The sequence below is a fragment of the Pituophis catenifer genome, unplaced genomic scaffold (assembly GCF_029215685.1).
Source record: "Pituophis catenifer annectens isolate HBS135680 unplaced genomic scaffold, rPitCat1.0.hap2 SCAF_4, whole genome shotgun sequence".
Taxonomy (NCBI): Eukaryota; Metazoa; Chordata; class Lepidosauria; order Squamata; family Colubridae; genus Pituophis; species Pituophis catenifer.
Genome location: NW_027256884.1, coordinates 35,427,164 through 35,441,894, shown reverse-complemented (window position 1 = coordinate 35,441,894; position 14,731 = coordinate 35,427,164). Strand labels below are relative to the sequence as shown.

At 40.6% G+C, this 14,731-nt stretch overlaps 1 protein-coding gene across 4 annotated transcripts in view; it reads left to right on the top strand.

The window, feature by feature from the left end:
• Positions 1-9,380: 9,380 nt before the first annotated feature.
• The window catches only part of LOC139316537 (sodium/hydrogen exchanger 2-like), a 40,969-nt gene continuing 35,618 nt past the window's right edge, over positions 9,381-14,731 (top strand). For all 4 annotated transcript variants that reach the window (XM_070943310.1, XM_070943314.1, XM_070943311.1 and 1 more), the window contains exon 1: positions 9,381-10,079. In XM_070943310.1, coding sequence (XP_070799411.1) covers positions 9,794-10,079 — 286 coding nt within the window. In that variant the 5' untranslated portion in view covers positions 9,381-9,793. The remainder of the gene's footprint in view (positions 10,080-14,731) is intronic.

Here is a 14,731-nt window from a genome sequence, read left to right as displayed (position 1 = left end):
TACCCAGAGGGCTGAAAAAAGTGATTTCTGACAGGTCCTCGCACTTTTGACCGGTCTTCGCACTTATGACTGGTCATCATTTATGCCCGTGCAGCTTTCTTAACAACCATGTCACTCATTTCACAACTGCTTCTCTTCACCATGGTGACAAGATAGGGCAAAAACGTAAAATGTGAGGACAGTCGTAAGTTCGAGGACTGGTCAAAAATGCGAAGACCATTCAAAAATAACTTTTTCAGCCCTCTGAGTAGTCCATATGCATAAAAGGATACAGCAATAGAGAGGGATGAAGGAAGGGAAGGGAAATTAGAGTAGGAGGGAGGGTAAGAGAGGGAGGAAGAGAGGAGAAGGAGAAAGGAAGAAGTAGGGAGGAGAAGAGGAGGGGGAGGAAGAGAAAGTAAGAAGAAAAGAAAAGAGAGAGGTGGTAGGTTTGAGGAGAAAGATTGCTGTACAATTAAAAAGATGAAAGGGAAGAAAGCCAACCCCAAACAAATATAAAGATATTAAGATAAAAGAATGAATTGTTAAACTTTAAAGAATAAAAGAGAACAAATATGAATAAATAACAATAATTAGAAACACACATACAAACAATGTATTTTCTTTGAACAGAGTATTTGGCCGGTTCACAAATTTAAACAGTGTTTAGTCATTTCAATTAAATTTACAATTTCTATATTTCCTTTTTGCCATATTTATTCCTCATCTATTTTTGTAAAAAACCAATATAACCCTTCATCCTCATCTCCAATCTTAATCAAATTCAATTTTTCCCTTCTATTCTATATTATACCCCTTCCCATTGTCATATATTTTTATATCCATCCTCACATTGGTTAATTATGCAATATTACAGTTGTTTAATATAAATTCAACATTTTAATATAAATCAATTAGTTATATAACTACCTTTTTTGTATATTAATCAATATGAAAATGAATATTCCAATTATTTCCATGCAATCCAATTTCTTACAAATCAATTAATTATATTTACCAATAATAATAAACCAAATAATTTCCCCCATATATTCCTCCAAACCACAACTTAACCATTTCTGCTTTCAGAAATATACAATTAATAGTATCTCAATTATTACAATTCCCTAGTTAAATAGAGCTTTTTTTCTTTTGTGTTTTAAAATCTTGAACTCTCCTCTTTTGCCCTAAATTTCCCATTGTTTGCACCTACCCTTTTTGGTGAGGAAAAAGAAAAGAAATCTGCCTGCCTAATTACCCAACCTTGCAGCAACAGCAAAGAAGTTTCAGTTTTGTTTTTCAGGATAGCTAGGGGGAAAAAAGATTGCTCCAGCAAGCAGCAGAGCCCTGAGCAAAACAGCTAAGACAAATCAGCTGAGACTGGGGAGCCGATCTAAGCAAGGGCTAATTAGCCTATGCTGAAGCTCCGCAGGCCAATAAAATTACAAAAAAACACAGAACCATTTGTTAAATTGCTGGCTCGCCCGTCCCTCGCCCACCACTATTTATTGGCAATAAATAGTGGTGCAGAGGGGCGGGGGCAAGCCAGCAATTTAACAAACGGTTCTGCTCCTAGAACCGGCAGAATCCCACCACTGGCTATAGGGCGGCCCTTTGAAGCCCTGCGGCAAGAATTTGAACAGGTTTTTTTTCTCTAGCCATCAGCTGGGACTCCAGAGGCAGCAATAGATTGGGAGTGGGCGGGGTAAGCGAACGGCCGGCGATCCAACAGAGCAGAGAGTGAGGGTGAGTGAAGGCGTGGAAGCTCCTTTCTCCATCCTGCTCTCTTGCGTCCGGAGCCGGTGGGGAACCATGTGGCAGCCCACGTGGATCCCAGGCAGCGGAACTCAGGCTAGGGAAGGGGTGGGCAATTGTGGCCCTTTTACAACCTGTGGCCTTCAACTCCCAGAATTCCTGAGACAGCCAAGCTGTCTCAGGAATTCTGGAAGTTGAATTCCACAGGTTGTAAAAGAGCCACAATTGCCTACCCCTGGCTACGGTAGGCTGGCGCCGCGCGGGTGGGAGGCGGCCAGGGGCAGGCGAGCCAGCAATTTAACAAATGGTTCGGTGTGCTGCGGGGCCAATAAATTACAAAAAAATACCGAACCGTTTGTTAAATTGCTGGCTCGCTCGCCCCATTTATTGGCAATAAATAGTAGTGTGGAGGGGCAGGGCAAGGGGTGGGGCGAGCCAGCAATTTAACAAAGGGTTCGGCCGAACCCCCTAGAACCGGCAGAATCCCACCACTGACCACATTTTCTCCAGCCTTCTCATTGTCCGACTCGAGGGCCAACTGCACAGGTTGCTGGCACAGCACCACACCAGCCTCCTCGCTGTCGGAATCAGCTACTAACTGCACAGGCCACTGACGGGCCACAACACTCCCAGCCTAAGCTACTTTTTTCATAATTTAATACAGTAGTCCTTGATTTATAGCAGTTCATTTAGTGACTGTTTGAAGTTACAACAGCACTGAAAAAAGTGACTTATGACTTTTTTTTACATTTATGACCATTGCCAAATCCCCATGTGATCAAAATTCAGATGCTTGGCAACTGACTCATATTTATGATGGTTGCAGTGTCCCAGGGTCATGTGATCACCTTTTGCAACTTTCTGAGAAACAAAGTCAATGGAACCAATAAAGGAGAATATTTGTAGCTCAGGGTTGAATGTGGGGTCCTTGGTGCTCTCTGAGTTTGCCATTGTGGTCTGTGCTGATCAGGATGTCCAGGAAGGATAGTGAGTTGTTGTTTTCTTCTTCTCTGGTAAACTATGGCAAACTAGAAACAATAGCAAATAATGGCAAACTAGAAACACAAGTGTACAGAAAAGCCACCCACATCATCCAAGTGCTCCACCACCAAAGCAATAACCCAAACTCCCACAAGAGAAATTGCATAAGAATCTTATTTAGACAAGCACAAACTCACTGCAGCAACCTGAACAGCAGAAAAAGGAAACATAGCACCTCTACAACATACTCCAACAAAAAGAATATCCATGTAACTTTATCAAATAGTACCTGAGCTTTCAATCCAATACAGCAAAACAAACTCTAAAAAGAATAATACCTCACAAACCATCAACACACTGTTACAACCACTGTTCACTGCTGAATCAGTGAAGCACATACGCCTTCAAAACACCTCAAGCAAATCAAAAGACCCAGTAATCCCAGATGAAAAAGCAGGACTCCTCTACAACATACAGTGTAATGACTGCAACAGCCACTATGTAAGATGAACAGGGAAAAGACTGGCAGAATACCAATCTGCCCGTTTCATCAGAAGACATGATGAAAACTCTTTAATTGCACAACAGATGGACAGACCTAACCATTTGAAATGGGAAACTGTGACCATCCTAGGCTAAGCCAAGTCCAAGAATGTCAGCGAATTTCTAGAAGTCTGGCACTCTGACAAATTAACCATCAATAAACACACAGACATAAACAATAGCTATATACTATGCAAAAGAGACAATCGACAAGCCAAAAAGGGAACAAGGAGACCTAAGCACCTCTCTACCAGCAATCAGCACCCAAAGGAGCATAGATTAATTCCAAGATTAACATCAGACAGCAATCAAGTGAACAATATCCCAATCAAGGAACTGCCAAACAAGCCAATAGTAAACAGCCCAACCAAAGAACCTCTAAGACCACCCCAGGGCAAGCCACTAGAATATAAACTGAGAACAACCCTGCTCCTTACTAGCACTGATGATGTTACCTAATTTGAGCAATGAAATGTCTGCAAGAAAACAACCAAGCTCAGAGAGTATCAAGGACCCCTCAAAGTCAATGGGGAAGCCAGATTCACTTGACGTTACTAACTGAACAACTATAGTGAGTCACTTAACAACTGTGGCAAGAAAGGTCATAAAATGGAGAAACTCATTTACTAACAGAAATTTTGGGATCAATTGTTGCGTAAGTTGAGGACTACCATGTTTCCCCAAAAATAAGACCCTGTCTTAAATATTTTTGAACCCTGAAATAAGCGCTTGGCCTTATTGCAATGCACTCAAAAGCCTGATTGGGCTTATTATCAGGGAATGTCTTATTTTGGGGGAAACAGGATACTTGTATTTTACCATTTTCTTAGGGATACTCTAGGTCTGTGATGGCGAACCTATGGCATGCATGTGCCGGCCAGCTAATTTTTGGGCCTTCTGGGCCCACCAGAAGTAGTGAAACAGGCTGTTTCCTGCCTCCAGAGGGCCTGGGGTGTGTGGGGGTGGGGAAGGCCTGTTTTAATTTCTCACCTGGCTCCAGATCCTCTCTATGCATCTGGAGAGGGTGAAAACAGCCTTCCCTACTCCCTTGGAGGCCCTCCGGAGGCCTGAAACAGCCCATCCCAACTCCTGGTTGGACAGGAAGTGATTTTTTTGCTGTCCCTAGCCTCCAGAGCCTCTCTAGGAAATGGGCCATTTCAGATCTCCGGAAGGTCTCCAAGAGGGTGGGGAAGGCTGTTTTCACCCTCCCCAGATGTATAGAGAGGATCTGGAGCCAGTTGAGAAAGAAAAACGGGCCTACTGGGCCATCACGTACCAGGAGCAGGGGGAGAGGAGGGGTTGCGCATGCATGCACGGGACCGGGCACATAAAATTATGGGTGTGGACACGCACACGCATGAACCTCCCTTGCCTCCTCTCCTGGCATGTGATGGCAAAAAGGTTAGCCATCACTGGTCTAGATAATATCACTCATACAAAGTTCCACAGTTTTATTTTTTGTAGCAAGTTTATAGTAGATAAGCAAGATGTATGATTCAATTGCAATTGCATGGGGAATATGTATGCATCTGTGACAGCGGATTACCCTGGATATGGTGACTGGAAGACCAGCATTCCTAAGAGCAGAAAGCTTCACTGAAGAATTTTATCCTATAATGTTAGCATTTGGAATTCTGTAACTTTCCTAACCACAGATGTAAGAGAATAACAGAGTTGGAAGGGACCTTGTAGGTCTTCTAGTCCAACCCTCCTGCTGAAGCAGGAGATCCTACCATTTCTTACAAGTCTCCAGTGATGGAGCACCCACAACTTCTGAAGGCAAGCCATTCCACTGACTAATTGTTCCTAACTTCTGTCAGGAAGTTTCTCTTTAGTTCTAGGTTGGTTTCCACCCATTGTTTCTTTTCTTGCCTTTAGGTGCTTTGGAAAATAGATTGACCCCTCTTTGTGGCAGTCCCTCAACACTGATACCATTTCACCCCTGATCCTTCTTTTCACTAGACTAGCCATACCTAATTTCTTTATCCAGTCTTTGTACGTTTTAGCCTCCAGGCCACTAATCATCTTTGTTGCTCTTCTCTGCACTCTTCCAAGTCTCAGCATCTTTTTTAAATGGGGTGAGCAAAACTGGATGCAGTGTTCCAGGTGTGGTCTTACTAAGGCTTTGTAAAGCAGTACCGTGTTTTCCTGAAAATATAACCTACCCTGAAAACAAGCCCTAGCCTGATTTTCACACCTGTGCCTAATATAAGCCCTACCCCAAATATAAGCCCTACTAAAGCCCTGCCTACATCTGGCTGTATGAGATGGGGCAAAGCGCAGGAGTAAAAATCAAGCTAGGGCACAGGTGGAGGAGTGGAGGCACCCCATGTGCCCCGCACCAGTTTACCTCATTGCGCCGGTGGACCCGCTCGCATCTGAAGAATGCATGGTGCGTTATGACATTGCAAGCATGAGCAGAGGCACCAGCGAGATGGGAATTGTGGCGTTCTGCCACAAGCAGCTCCACTGGTGAGATGAGCCTTGTTGCGCCTGTGGAGCCACTCGTGGCAGAATGCTGCAAGGGTCGTAGCGTAGAAAGTCCCTCGCAGAACTTTTCCCTTGGACGGAGGAATGACAGAGACTCAAAGCTTCATGTGCTTGCAAAGGGGACAGTCTGAAATGGAGCAACATGTACTGTGCTTATGATTTCCTTGGACACATTTACATTTCTGATTAATGTTTTCCTTACTGATAATATAAAATATTTTTTAAATCGACCCTTTCCTTTTTAGCCCTTGACCATCTTAAATCTTTTCATTACATCCAAACATTGGTTTTCTGTCATGAATTTTTAAAGTAGCATAAGTAAGTATTCTGCCTACCTTACTGCAGTATGGATATAATTAAAATATTGGCCAAATTTGCAACATTTAATGTATTTTTTTGCAAAAACCATTCAAATTAAAATAGTAGAAAAATACTAAGTAAGCCATCTTTTTTTAGTCTTCTTGACCTAACTAAACATAGATTAATAAAGTTGAGCAGAGTTCAGCTGAAATTTAGAATGCATATTTCAGTTATAGAAATGCTTAATAGGTTTTCCTGGAAATCAGTCTTTTTTAATGGTAGAATTCCCAATATTAGATTTTTCATCCATTTTGTTTAAGTTTCATTGAAAAAATGTTTGCCTATTTATGTTTAACAATGTTGAATTTGTGCAGATGAATTTGGGATTGGATCATCTATGAAAAAAAATAACATTATTTTTTCATAATGTTTTCTCCTCTTAATATATCTGTAGTGTTTTGAGATTAATAGGAATTATCTATAGGAAAGTAACTGTCATTATGAATTTGTTCAAAATTGGGTTGCCTTGAAGCCAATAGTATGAATGAGTATATGTTAGTTTATGAATTTATTTGTCAAATTTAGGTACCCACCCATCTCACTCTCAGAGTGACTCACTGAGTTTCCACAGCTTTCTTGCAACATTTCTGTTCTCACATTTAAATTTTATGTAATATTAATTTTTAAATACAAACCAAAAGCTACAAATATAGTGAAATAGAACATATGTGTCCTTTTCCAAAAGCCATCAATTATTTTAATAGGTTTCAACCCTAAAAGTGACAATAGTGATGTGACAAGTCATGGGGAAATGTTCAGAGTTCTTAAATGAAATTCTGTCAATTGCATTTGATCCTTTTTAGATGTTTTCAGAGTTATCCAATGCTAATGCTTTCTGTTATTCCAGTGTTAAGATAAAAATAACTTGTATTGCTTCATTTAAAGTGACTTAATAGTTATTAGAATATTCAAGTATAGTCTTTCATAAATAATTAACTGCAATTTCATAAACTTTCTTCAGTTTTTTTTAAAAAAATAAAATTAGATTATTGAGTCTGGATACTTATTTGATTTTTTTTCAAAGTCCATAAATGTGAAATTTAATAGATGATGATAGTATTAAAAATATTTGAGGATTTCTGGGGAAGAAGTGGTGAATTGAAGATGGCTTCAGCCAATGTCTGTGATAGACTGAACACTGGCATGTAGATCAGCTCTTCATAATTCATCTCTGGATAAGTAGAGGACTTGAGATTGTCAGACAGTTCCTCCTGTCCCAAGAGATCACAAGACAGTGGTCTCCAGTGTGTTTGGAGTCTGGAAGATGAGAGAAGCCATTTTAAACCTCTTGCTCAAATCACAGCGCCTTCAAAATGACACTGGATTGTCTTTTCTTAAAAAGATCAGTTTTACTATCTGTTTCATTTTGCAAATGAAGTAGCTTGATTGTTTTAAGCTGAAAATATTTTACTTTTTATTATTGTATTTTTAAGATTCATATAGATCTGAAATCTGTATACACTTTCACATGGGTATTTTAAATACATGGTGCAGTGTGTCAATTTATTGAAGTTTGAAAGCCAATAACTTAGATATTGTTACCTATTGCAGTACAATATATAATTTAGGTTTAGAAGTATAAAACTTGCTATATTGATATCTAGCATTGACTAAATACAGTAGATCAGAAGATGGATGGGATACATAAGAAATAATTATTATTTAACTGTTTCCATTAAGAATTTAACCTTAGTTTGTTGCTTTTTTTATAAGACACAACATAATCAAGTTAACTTTAAATTGCTTTACGTTATTGCTTAACGCATTGTAAGCCGCCCTGAGTCTCCGGAGAAGGGTGGCATATAAATTTATCTATCTATCTATCTATCTATCTATCTATCTATCTATCTATCTATCTATCTATCTATCTATCTATTTATCTATCTATCTATCTATCTATCTATCTATCTGTGTACAGTTAATATCTCGGGTTTCTTCCCGTGTAATTGTAAACATATCCCTAAAAGGGTAGTAGCGACGTTTCGACGAAATCACATTCGTCATCTTCTGGCTAAAGTTCTCAGTTTGGTGCTTATGGGCAAACTGTGTGAACGTAACTGACGTTTTTCTATGAAAAATAAAAATAAAAACGTCGCTACTACCCTTTTAGGGATATGTTTACAATTACACGGGAAGAAACCCGAGATATTAACTGTACACACATATATACCCGTGAAAACTTACACACACACACACACACACACATATATATATATATATATAAACTCTGTCCGCATATATATATATATATATATATATATATATATATATATATATATATATATATAAATATTTAAACTCTGTCCACACTAAATATAGTGATGATAAGTCCAATTAATATTAAAAAGCCTCACTTTCTACAATTTCCTTTTCAACCTGTTAATAAAATATTTATGAAATATATCATAAAGGGCCACTTAGGTATATAGATAAGGGCAGTTTGGTGTAATGGTTAAGGTACTGGAATAGAATCTGGGAGTTCTAGTCCTGCCTTAGACAAAAAGCCAACTGGAATATTGTCTTGATTTTACTTAGTAAATAACTAACTTTAAAGTTACACCTGGTTTTTGGTATCCTATGGTATAAAATATGGATCCAAGGCATTTCATGAATCCTCTCACCCTATTGTCCTGGAACAAAAAAGGCTTTCCGAGTACAAAGTCCACAAATCTGCCATGAGAAAGTTGACTTTCAAATATCCAATTCTGCCCTGACAGAACACATTGAGTCATGGGTTATTATTGGAAGCAGAATCCTATTTCTTCCCAGCACCTCTCTGTAGGCAAGGTCAGAGATAGCGATATTATAGGAGAATGGATAAGCCTTCAGGAGGTTGAATGGCGCTTTTCTCACAAGGAATTGCGCCCTCTTTTGAAGTTTTCATTCATAGAGGAGTCATTTCCAGTTTGCCCCGATCCCTTGAGGAGATCCTGTTAGCTTTTCTTTCCACTGCATTCTCCTCGCCTTAAACGCTACCCGTATCAGCCGCCAGAGCTGTGGAACCCGGCTGCCCTTGACTGAGGGCTGTTGACAGCTGACAGGAAAGTTTCCCTAAAAGTTCAGAAAAATCTCCCGTCAGTTTTGATTCCCTCGCGCTGGTCTCCGCGCTGCCGAGGGGGACGAGTCCAGGGCCCCGTTCCTCCCTCCCAGGCCCTCGGGTGGCGCTCATTGAGGAGAACCGTCCAGTGAGAAGACGGCCGGGAGGGCTGCAAAGCGTCTCTTCATGTGGATGACCTTCAAAGCCCCCAAAGCGTTGAAGGGAGACGCGTGGGAAACTCTCTCTTTTGGGCTGCCAAAAGTTGTCCACTGCCGCTCATTGCCACAACCCAGCCCAGCCCGGCATTGCCGCCCTCCTTCCTCTCGCCTGCAGGTGCGTAAATGAGGAAGAAACGGCTGGCGAGGTAACGTTGTAACTAGAAGAAGGGCGGGGGAGCGAAAGGCGAGCCTCGCAGGAGAGAGCCTGCAGGTGAGCCTCACCGGCCGGGCAGAAAGAGATGAAACCCGGCGTAGAAGGTGGAGTAGAGGGCGTTCTTGGCCGGTCCGCCTCCCCCCCCACCCGCGTGACTTGTGCCTTCCCTGCAGGCGATGAGGGCAGGACCACCATCATGCTGGAAGTGAACCGGTTTAGCGCCGGCGTTGCTTCCCCTTCCAGTTGAACGGAGAGTGTCGGCCCCGCAGCCGCTCAATGGGGGCTGCTCGGGGCTGCCTGGGGATCGGCCCCTCGCTGCTCCTGACGGCCGCTTTTGTGCCGTCTGTGGTAGCAGCAGCCGCCGCCGCTTCGGAAAAAGAGCTGAGCGGTTCGGCTGCCATGCCAGCCATCCATCCCAGTCCCGGTGCAAACACCTTGCAGGTACCGGCTGAGACCCCTTTCGAGGAGACCAGGCTCCACGTCTTTACTTTGGATTACCCACACGTGCAAATCCCCTTCGAGATCACCCTCTGGATTCTCCTGGCTTCCTTAGCCAAGATCGGTAAGTGGAAGGAAACACAGAGGGTTTATAAATCCCCCCCTTCGGGTGAAGGAGGGCGGCGTCGGCGCGGTGAAGGCAGAACAGGGGTTTTGGGGAGAAGGGGTGCGGCGCAGGTAATAGATGCCTTTCAGGGATCCATTCTAGGAATTGGTCGTGCAGCATCTTGACTTGAGTTTTTAAACCTGTTTCTGGAGCCTAAGTGGTAAATTGGCATCCTGTCCTCCAACCCGGGGAAAAGAGCTTTGGAAAAGAGCTTTGAGAGGTCATATATTACTGAAAAAGTAGAAGGGGGCAAATCCAGGTGCTCCCTTTGCATGACAAATATTTCTCCCGGCAGGTCGTTTTGCATAAGTGATCGGTCGGATTCCTCTTATCTCAGAGAAAGCAACAAAGCAGAATGCTAATGATTAGATAAGGATCGCCTTGGAGAATTCCTTCCTAATTTCTTTGGTGGAAAAATCAACTGGCATTTGCAGGAAGATTTTAACCCCCCCCCCCATTCTCTGGGATATTTAGCTTATAACCAGTACTCTAGAAATAAATAGAATAACTATAAAGACTGAGGAAGGAAATTCTTAATGTCTAAACATATAAATGTTGTAATGTCTCAAATACTTTGTACAGTACACAGGTAGTCCTGAACTTACAACCACAATTGAGCCCAACATTTCTCTTGTTAAGTGAGACACTTGTTAAATGAGTTTTCCTCATTTTATTACCATTCTTGCCTCAGTTGTTAAGTGAATCACTGCAGTGGATAAGTTAGTAACCTGATTGCTAAGTGAATGGCTTCCCCATTGACTTTGCTTGTCAGAAGGTTGCAAAAGATGATTACATGACCTCGGGACACAGCAACGGACATAAATATGAGTCAGTTGCCAAGCATCTGAATTTTGATCACGTGGGGATGCTGCAATGGTCATAAGTTTAAATAAAGGTCATAAGTCATAAATATGAACCAGTTGGCAAGCATCTGAATTTTTATCACATGATGATGAGGATGCTGCAAAGGTCGTAACTGTGAAAAATGGTCATAAGTTACTTTTTAAGTGCTATTGTAACTTTGAACTGTCACTAAACGAACTGTTGTAAGTCAGGACTACCTGTATACGGTAAACCCTCTCTATGTAGTTCTTGTTTGTGTGTGTGTGTGTTTTCATATTTGTCCAAAAATTCTAATGTTGGTATATTAAGACCAACTCCACTTCATATTTGTATAAATGCTGCTTAATCATACTGGGCTCCCTAGAAAATATCACAACAGATAATATTGCTCAGCTAACCTTTGCTTAGGTCAGGAAAGCTCAGTAAGTTAGACCTGTTCAGGACTTAAATGAGAGACCATCAGGAAACGCTGGTGGCTGAAGATTATGTTAAGAAATTGGGAAGACAATGTATCTTGGAAGTATTCAATGGCAAACAACTCCAATATTGTTGCCAAGAAAAGGACGTGGATAAGACTGTGCAATGGCTAGGGCTGAATTCAGCTCAAGAATGTGTGCATTCCATTATTCCACTGAAATGTTCAGGCCAGGGCATTCAAACAAAAACATCTAGTTATATCCATTTTAAAATACTGGTAGTCTGGTTAGCCTGGAATTACATATTTGTAACTCTTCATCTTCTGTTTTGGTATATATGTATGATCCTGAGAGTCCATTCAGGAAGCATCTCACTCCACAAGAAGGTTTTAATTTATTTAGATCTGCTTGGAATGACATTTTTCATGTCTTAAGCTCATCAAAGAAGAAGCTAGTGATTAAAGCTCATCCATAAAAGCCGCCTTTCAGCTCCTCCTGCCTATACAAACTTAGTTACGATGTAGCTGCATGTTTAAAAAGTGTTATTTCCTTCAGTATTTAAGAGTTTATGATAAAGACGTCGAATTTTTTTGCTCTTATTCTCTCTCTCCTTCTCTTTCCCACTCTCCCCACTTATACATTGAGCCGCGGTGGCACAGTGGTTAAAATGCAGTACTGCTGGCTGCCTGCTATTTGGCAGATCAAATCTCACCAGGCTCAAGGTTGACTCAGCCTTCCATCCTTCCGAGGTGGGCAAAATGAGGACCCAGATTGTTGGGGGCAATATGCTGACTCTGTAAACTGCTTAAAGAGGGCTATAAAAGCACTGTGAAGCAGTATATAAGTCTAAGTGCTATTGCTATGTACAAAAATGGTTAAGTATTACCCTCTGTTCAATCACAGCTGATGAAAGGAAATACTTAACTCTGGTCATTACATTATCTATACAATTCATTTCTGTATAGTCAACTTTGCTACTTTAAAAGCAGATTATCCCAATTCATGGAAAATAAAGCTAATAGTGACTAACAATATTAACAAAAATGTATTATAGCTATTGATCAATCAATCAAAATATGCAAGAATTTTTTTAAACTATATGATCAAAGGCAGTGGGTCTTTAAACACCACAAAAATTGATTAAAAAATAACAGTGGGAATTTTGATTGACATCTAGTAAGGCATCAATAGGATCAGTACCCTGGATGGGAAAGATTTTTGCTCTAATTTTACAGGATCCTTTCTTAAATGAAATAATATTGCTAAGTATGATGCTGGTTAATGACTGCAATAAAGTCTTCAAATTTCATAAATCTAAATGTACCATTTAAAACATGCTTGCTACTTTTAGATTTATTTTTTTTAAATCTGATAATCTAACAAGTCCTAAATTCAGAAACCCTGCAAGGTAGTCCAGAGAAGAAACACAATTAGGTGTACTAGTTCTATATTTATTGTAAAGTTACAATAACAAAATCATGCAAGACTGAAAGGATATTTCCCCTTCTTTCCTTTTATTCTCTGGAAAGGATCCCTTTTGAAACATTTCCCATGCCTTCTCTCTCATTTACACACTGAGAGCCTGGGGCTCTCTCTTCTGTCCCCCAAGGTTATTCACACATACTGTTACAGGCATTAACCTTAACCTGTTTTAATGTCCTTACCTTTATGGAATCATTCACAGGAAGTTCAAGAAAATTTTGAAAGAGAACAGATTATACACATGTGATGCCTTGTCTCCATTTAATTTTATGCAGGGAGTTGTAACTGACTTACAGTATATTCTGATTTCCAAAAATATAAATCTTTCTGAACGATATTCTATCTATCCTAATTGCTCAGCTTTATTCTGTTTAAAATACTTAGGCTCAGATAAGAAGCCATATATCTTTGCCCTAAATGTGACAAAGTTTTGTTTTATGGTTTGTAAATTATGAAAAGACTTGACAAATTAACACCTGAGTACTTGTTTCCTTCAGCATATATGATGACCCTTGTTACTTGGATTAAAGTAAACTGCAGGTACTTTACTATTTTTTTGTTGCATTACATTTTTACAATGAACTATGAGTGCAGTGAAGTTGATATGATGTATCTATAGTTCATCAAAATAAAAATGTAGGTAGGATTCTCATCTCATCAAAAATACCACTAGAGCATACCAAAGTTAAGTTTTGAAAAAGTTTGGCGCTTTAGTATATTCTTTTTTCTTTTGTTAGTTTTGATTGCTCTTGATTATCCTGACTGTTAATTATCAGGAAGTAAATGCTGTAAACACATTTCAAAAGTTAATTGTAGATGTATAAACAATAGCATAAAAAATAGTCTACTTTTACTACAAGGGACAAGCATAATATGATTTCTATTCCTAATACTTAGGAAAGATGTAAAATTTGACATTTAAAAAAATTACTTATAAATGAAAAAGATATGAGTGAATCATTTTAGTATACATTTCAGTAGACTGAAAAGTAGACGTATGAATTACAACTTAGCTGTGAACTATAATAAAGAACTACAGTTCCTTGTTCTCTCCCATTTAATTGCAAGTTGTATAATTAAATGGCTTAAGTGTGGAAAATGTGGAGTGATGGGATAAACATGAATGTTCTCTGTGTGAAAGGTGACTCTATGCCTGTGGCAGACCATGTCAAAATAGCAAAAATAAAATAATTTACAGAGGCGTACGCAACTATGAAAATAATCAGTTGCAATAGCCTTCTAAACATACCATATTTTTTGTGCTATAAGACGCACTCCCCCCCCAAAAAAATGGGTGGAAATGTCTGTGTGTCTTATAGAGCGAATATTGTGGGGGGGAGGGGGCGGCCGCTGGGGAATGCTGGAGCCTTTGCTGCCAAGCAGCTGATTGGCGGTTGGATTGGCCTCCTGGAATACCACCAATCAGCTGTTCTAGGCGGCAGGGATTGCCGCCATCGCTGCTGATCGCTGCCTATAGGTGAAGGCGATTGGTGATAGCGATGATCCCCACCACCTAGAACAACTGATCAGCTGTATTCTGGGAGGCTGATCCAACCGCCAATCACCTACTCGGCAGCGAAGGCTCCAACATTCCCCAGTGGTGGCAGCAGCTCAGCTCAATTGACAGGTGGTGGGCACAATAGAGCGCTCCAGCATTCCCCAGTGGTGGCAGCAGCTCAGCTCAATTGACAGGCGGTGGGTACAATGGAGCAGAGTCCTGACGAGCCACGAGGTGGGGCTGCGATAATGTGCTGAAGCTGACCAGGCTGTTTGCTGTTTGCAGCAAGGATGCTAGTCAGATGAATACTGGATGGATGCTGGGAAGCAGAGGCAGATTTTTTTTCTTGTTTTCCTCCTTTAAAGCTAATG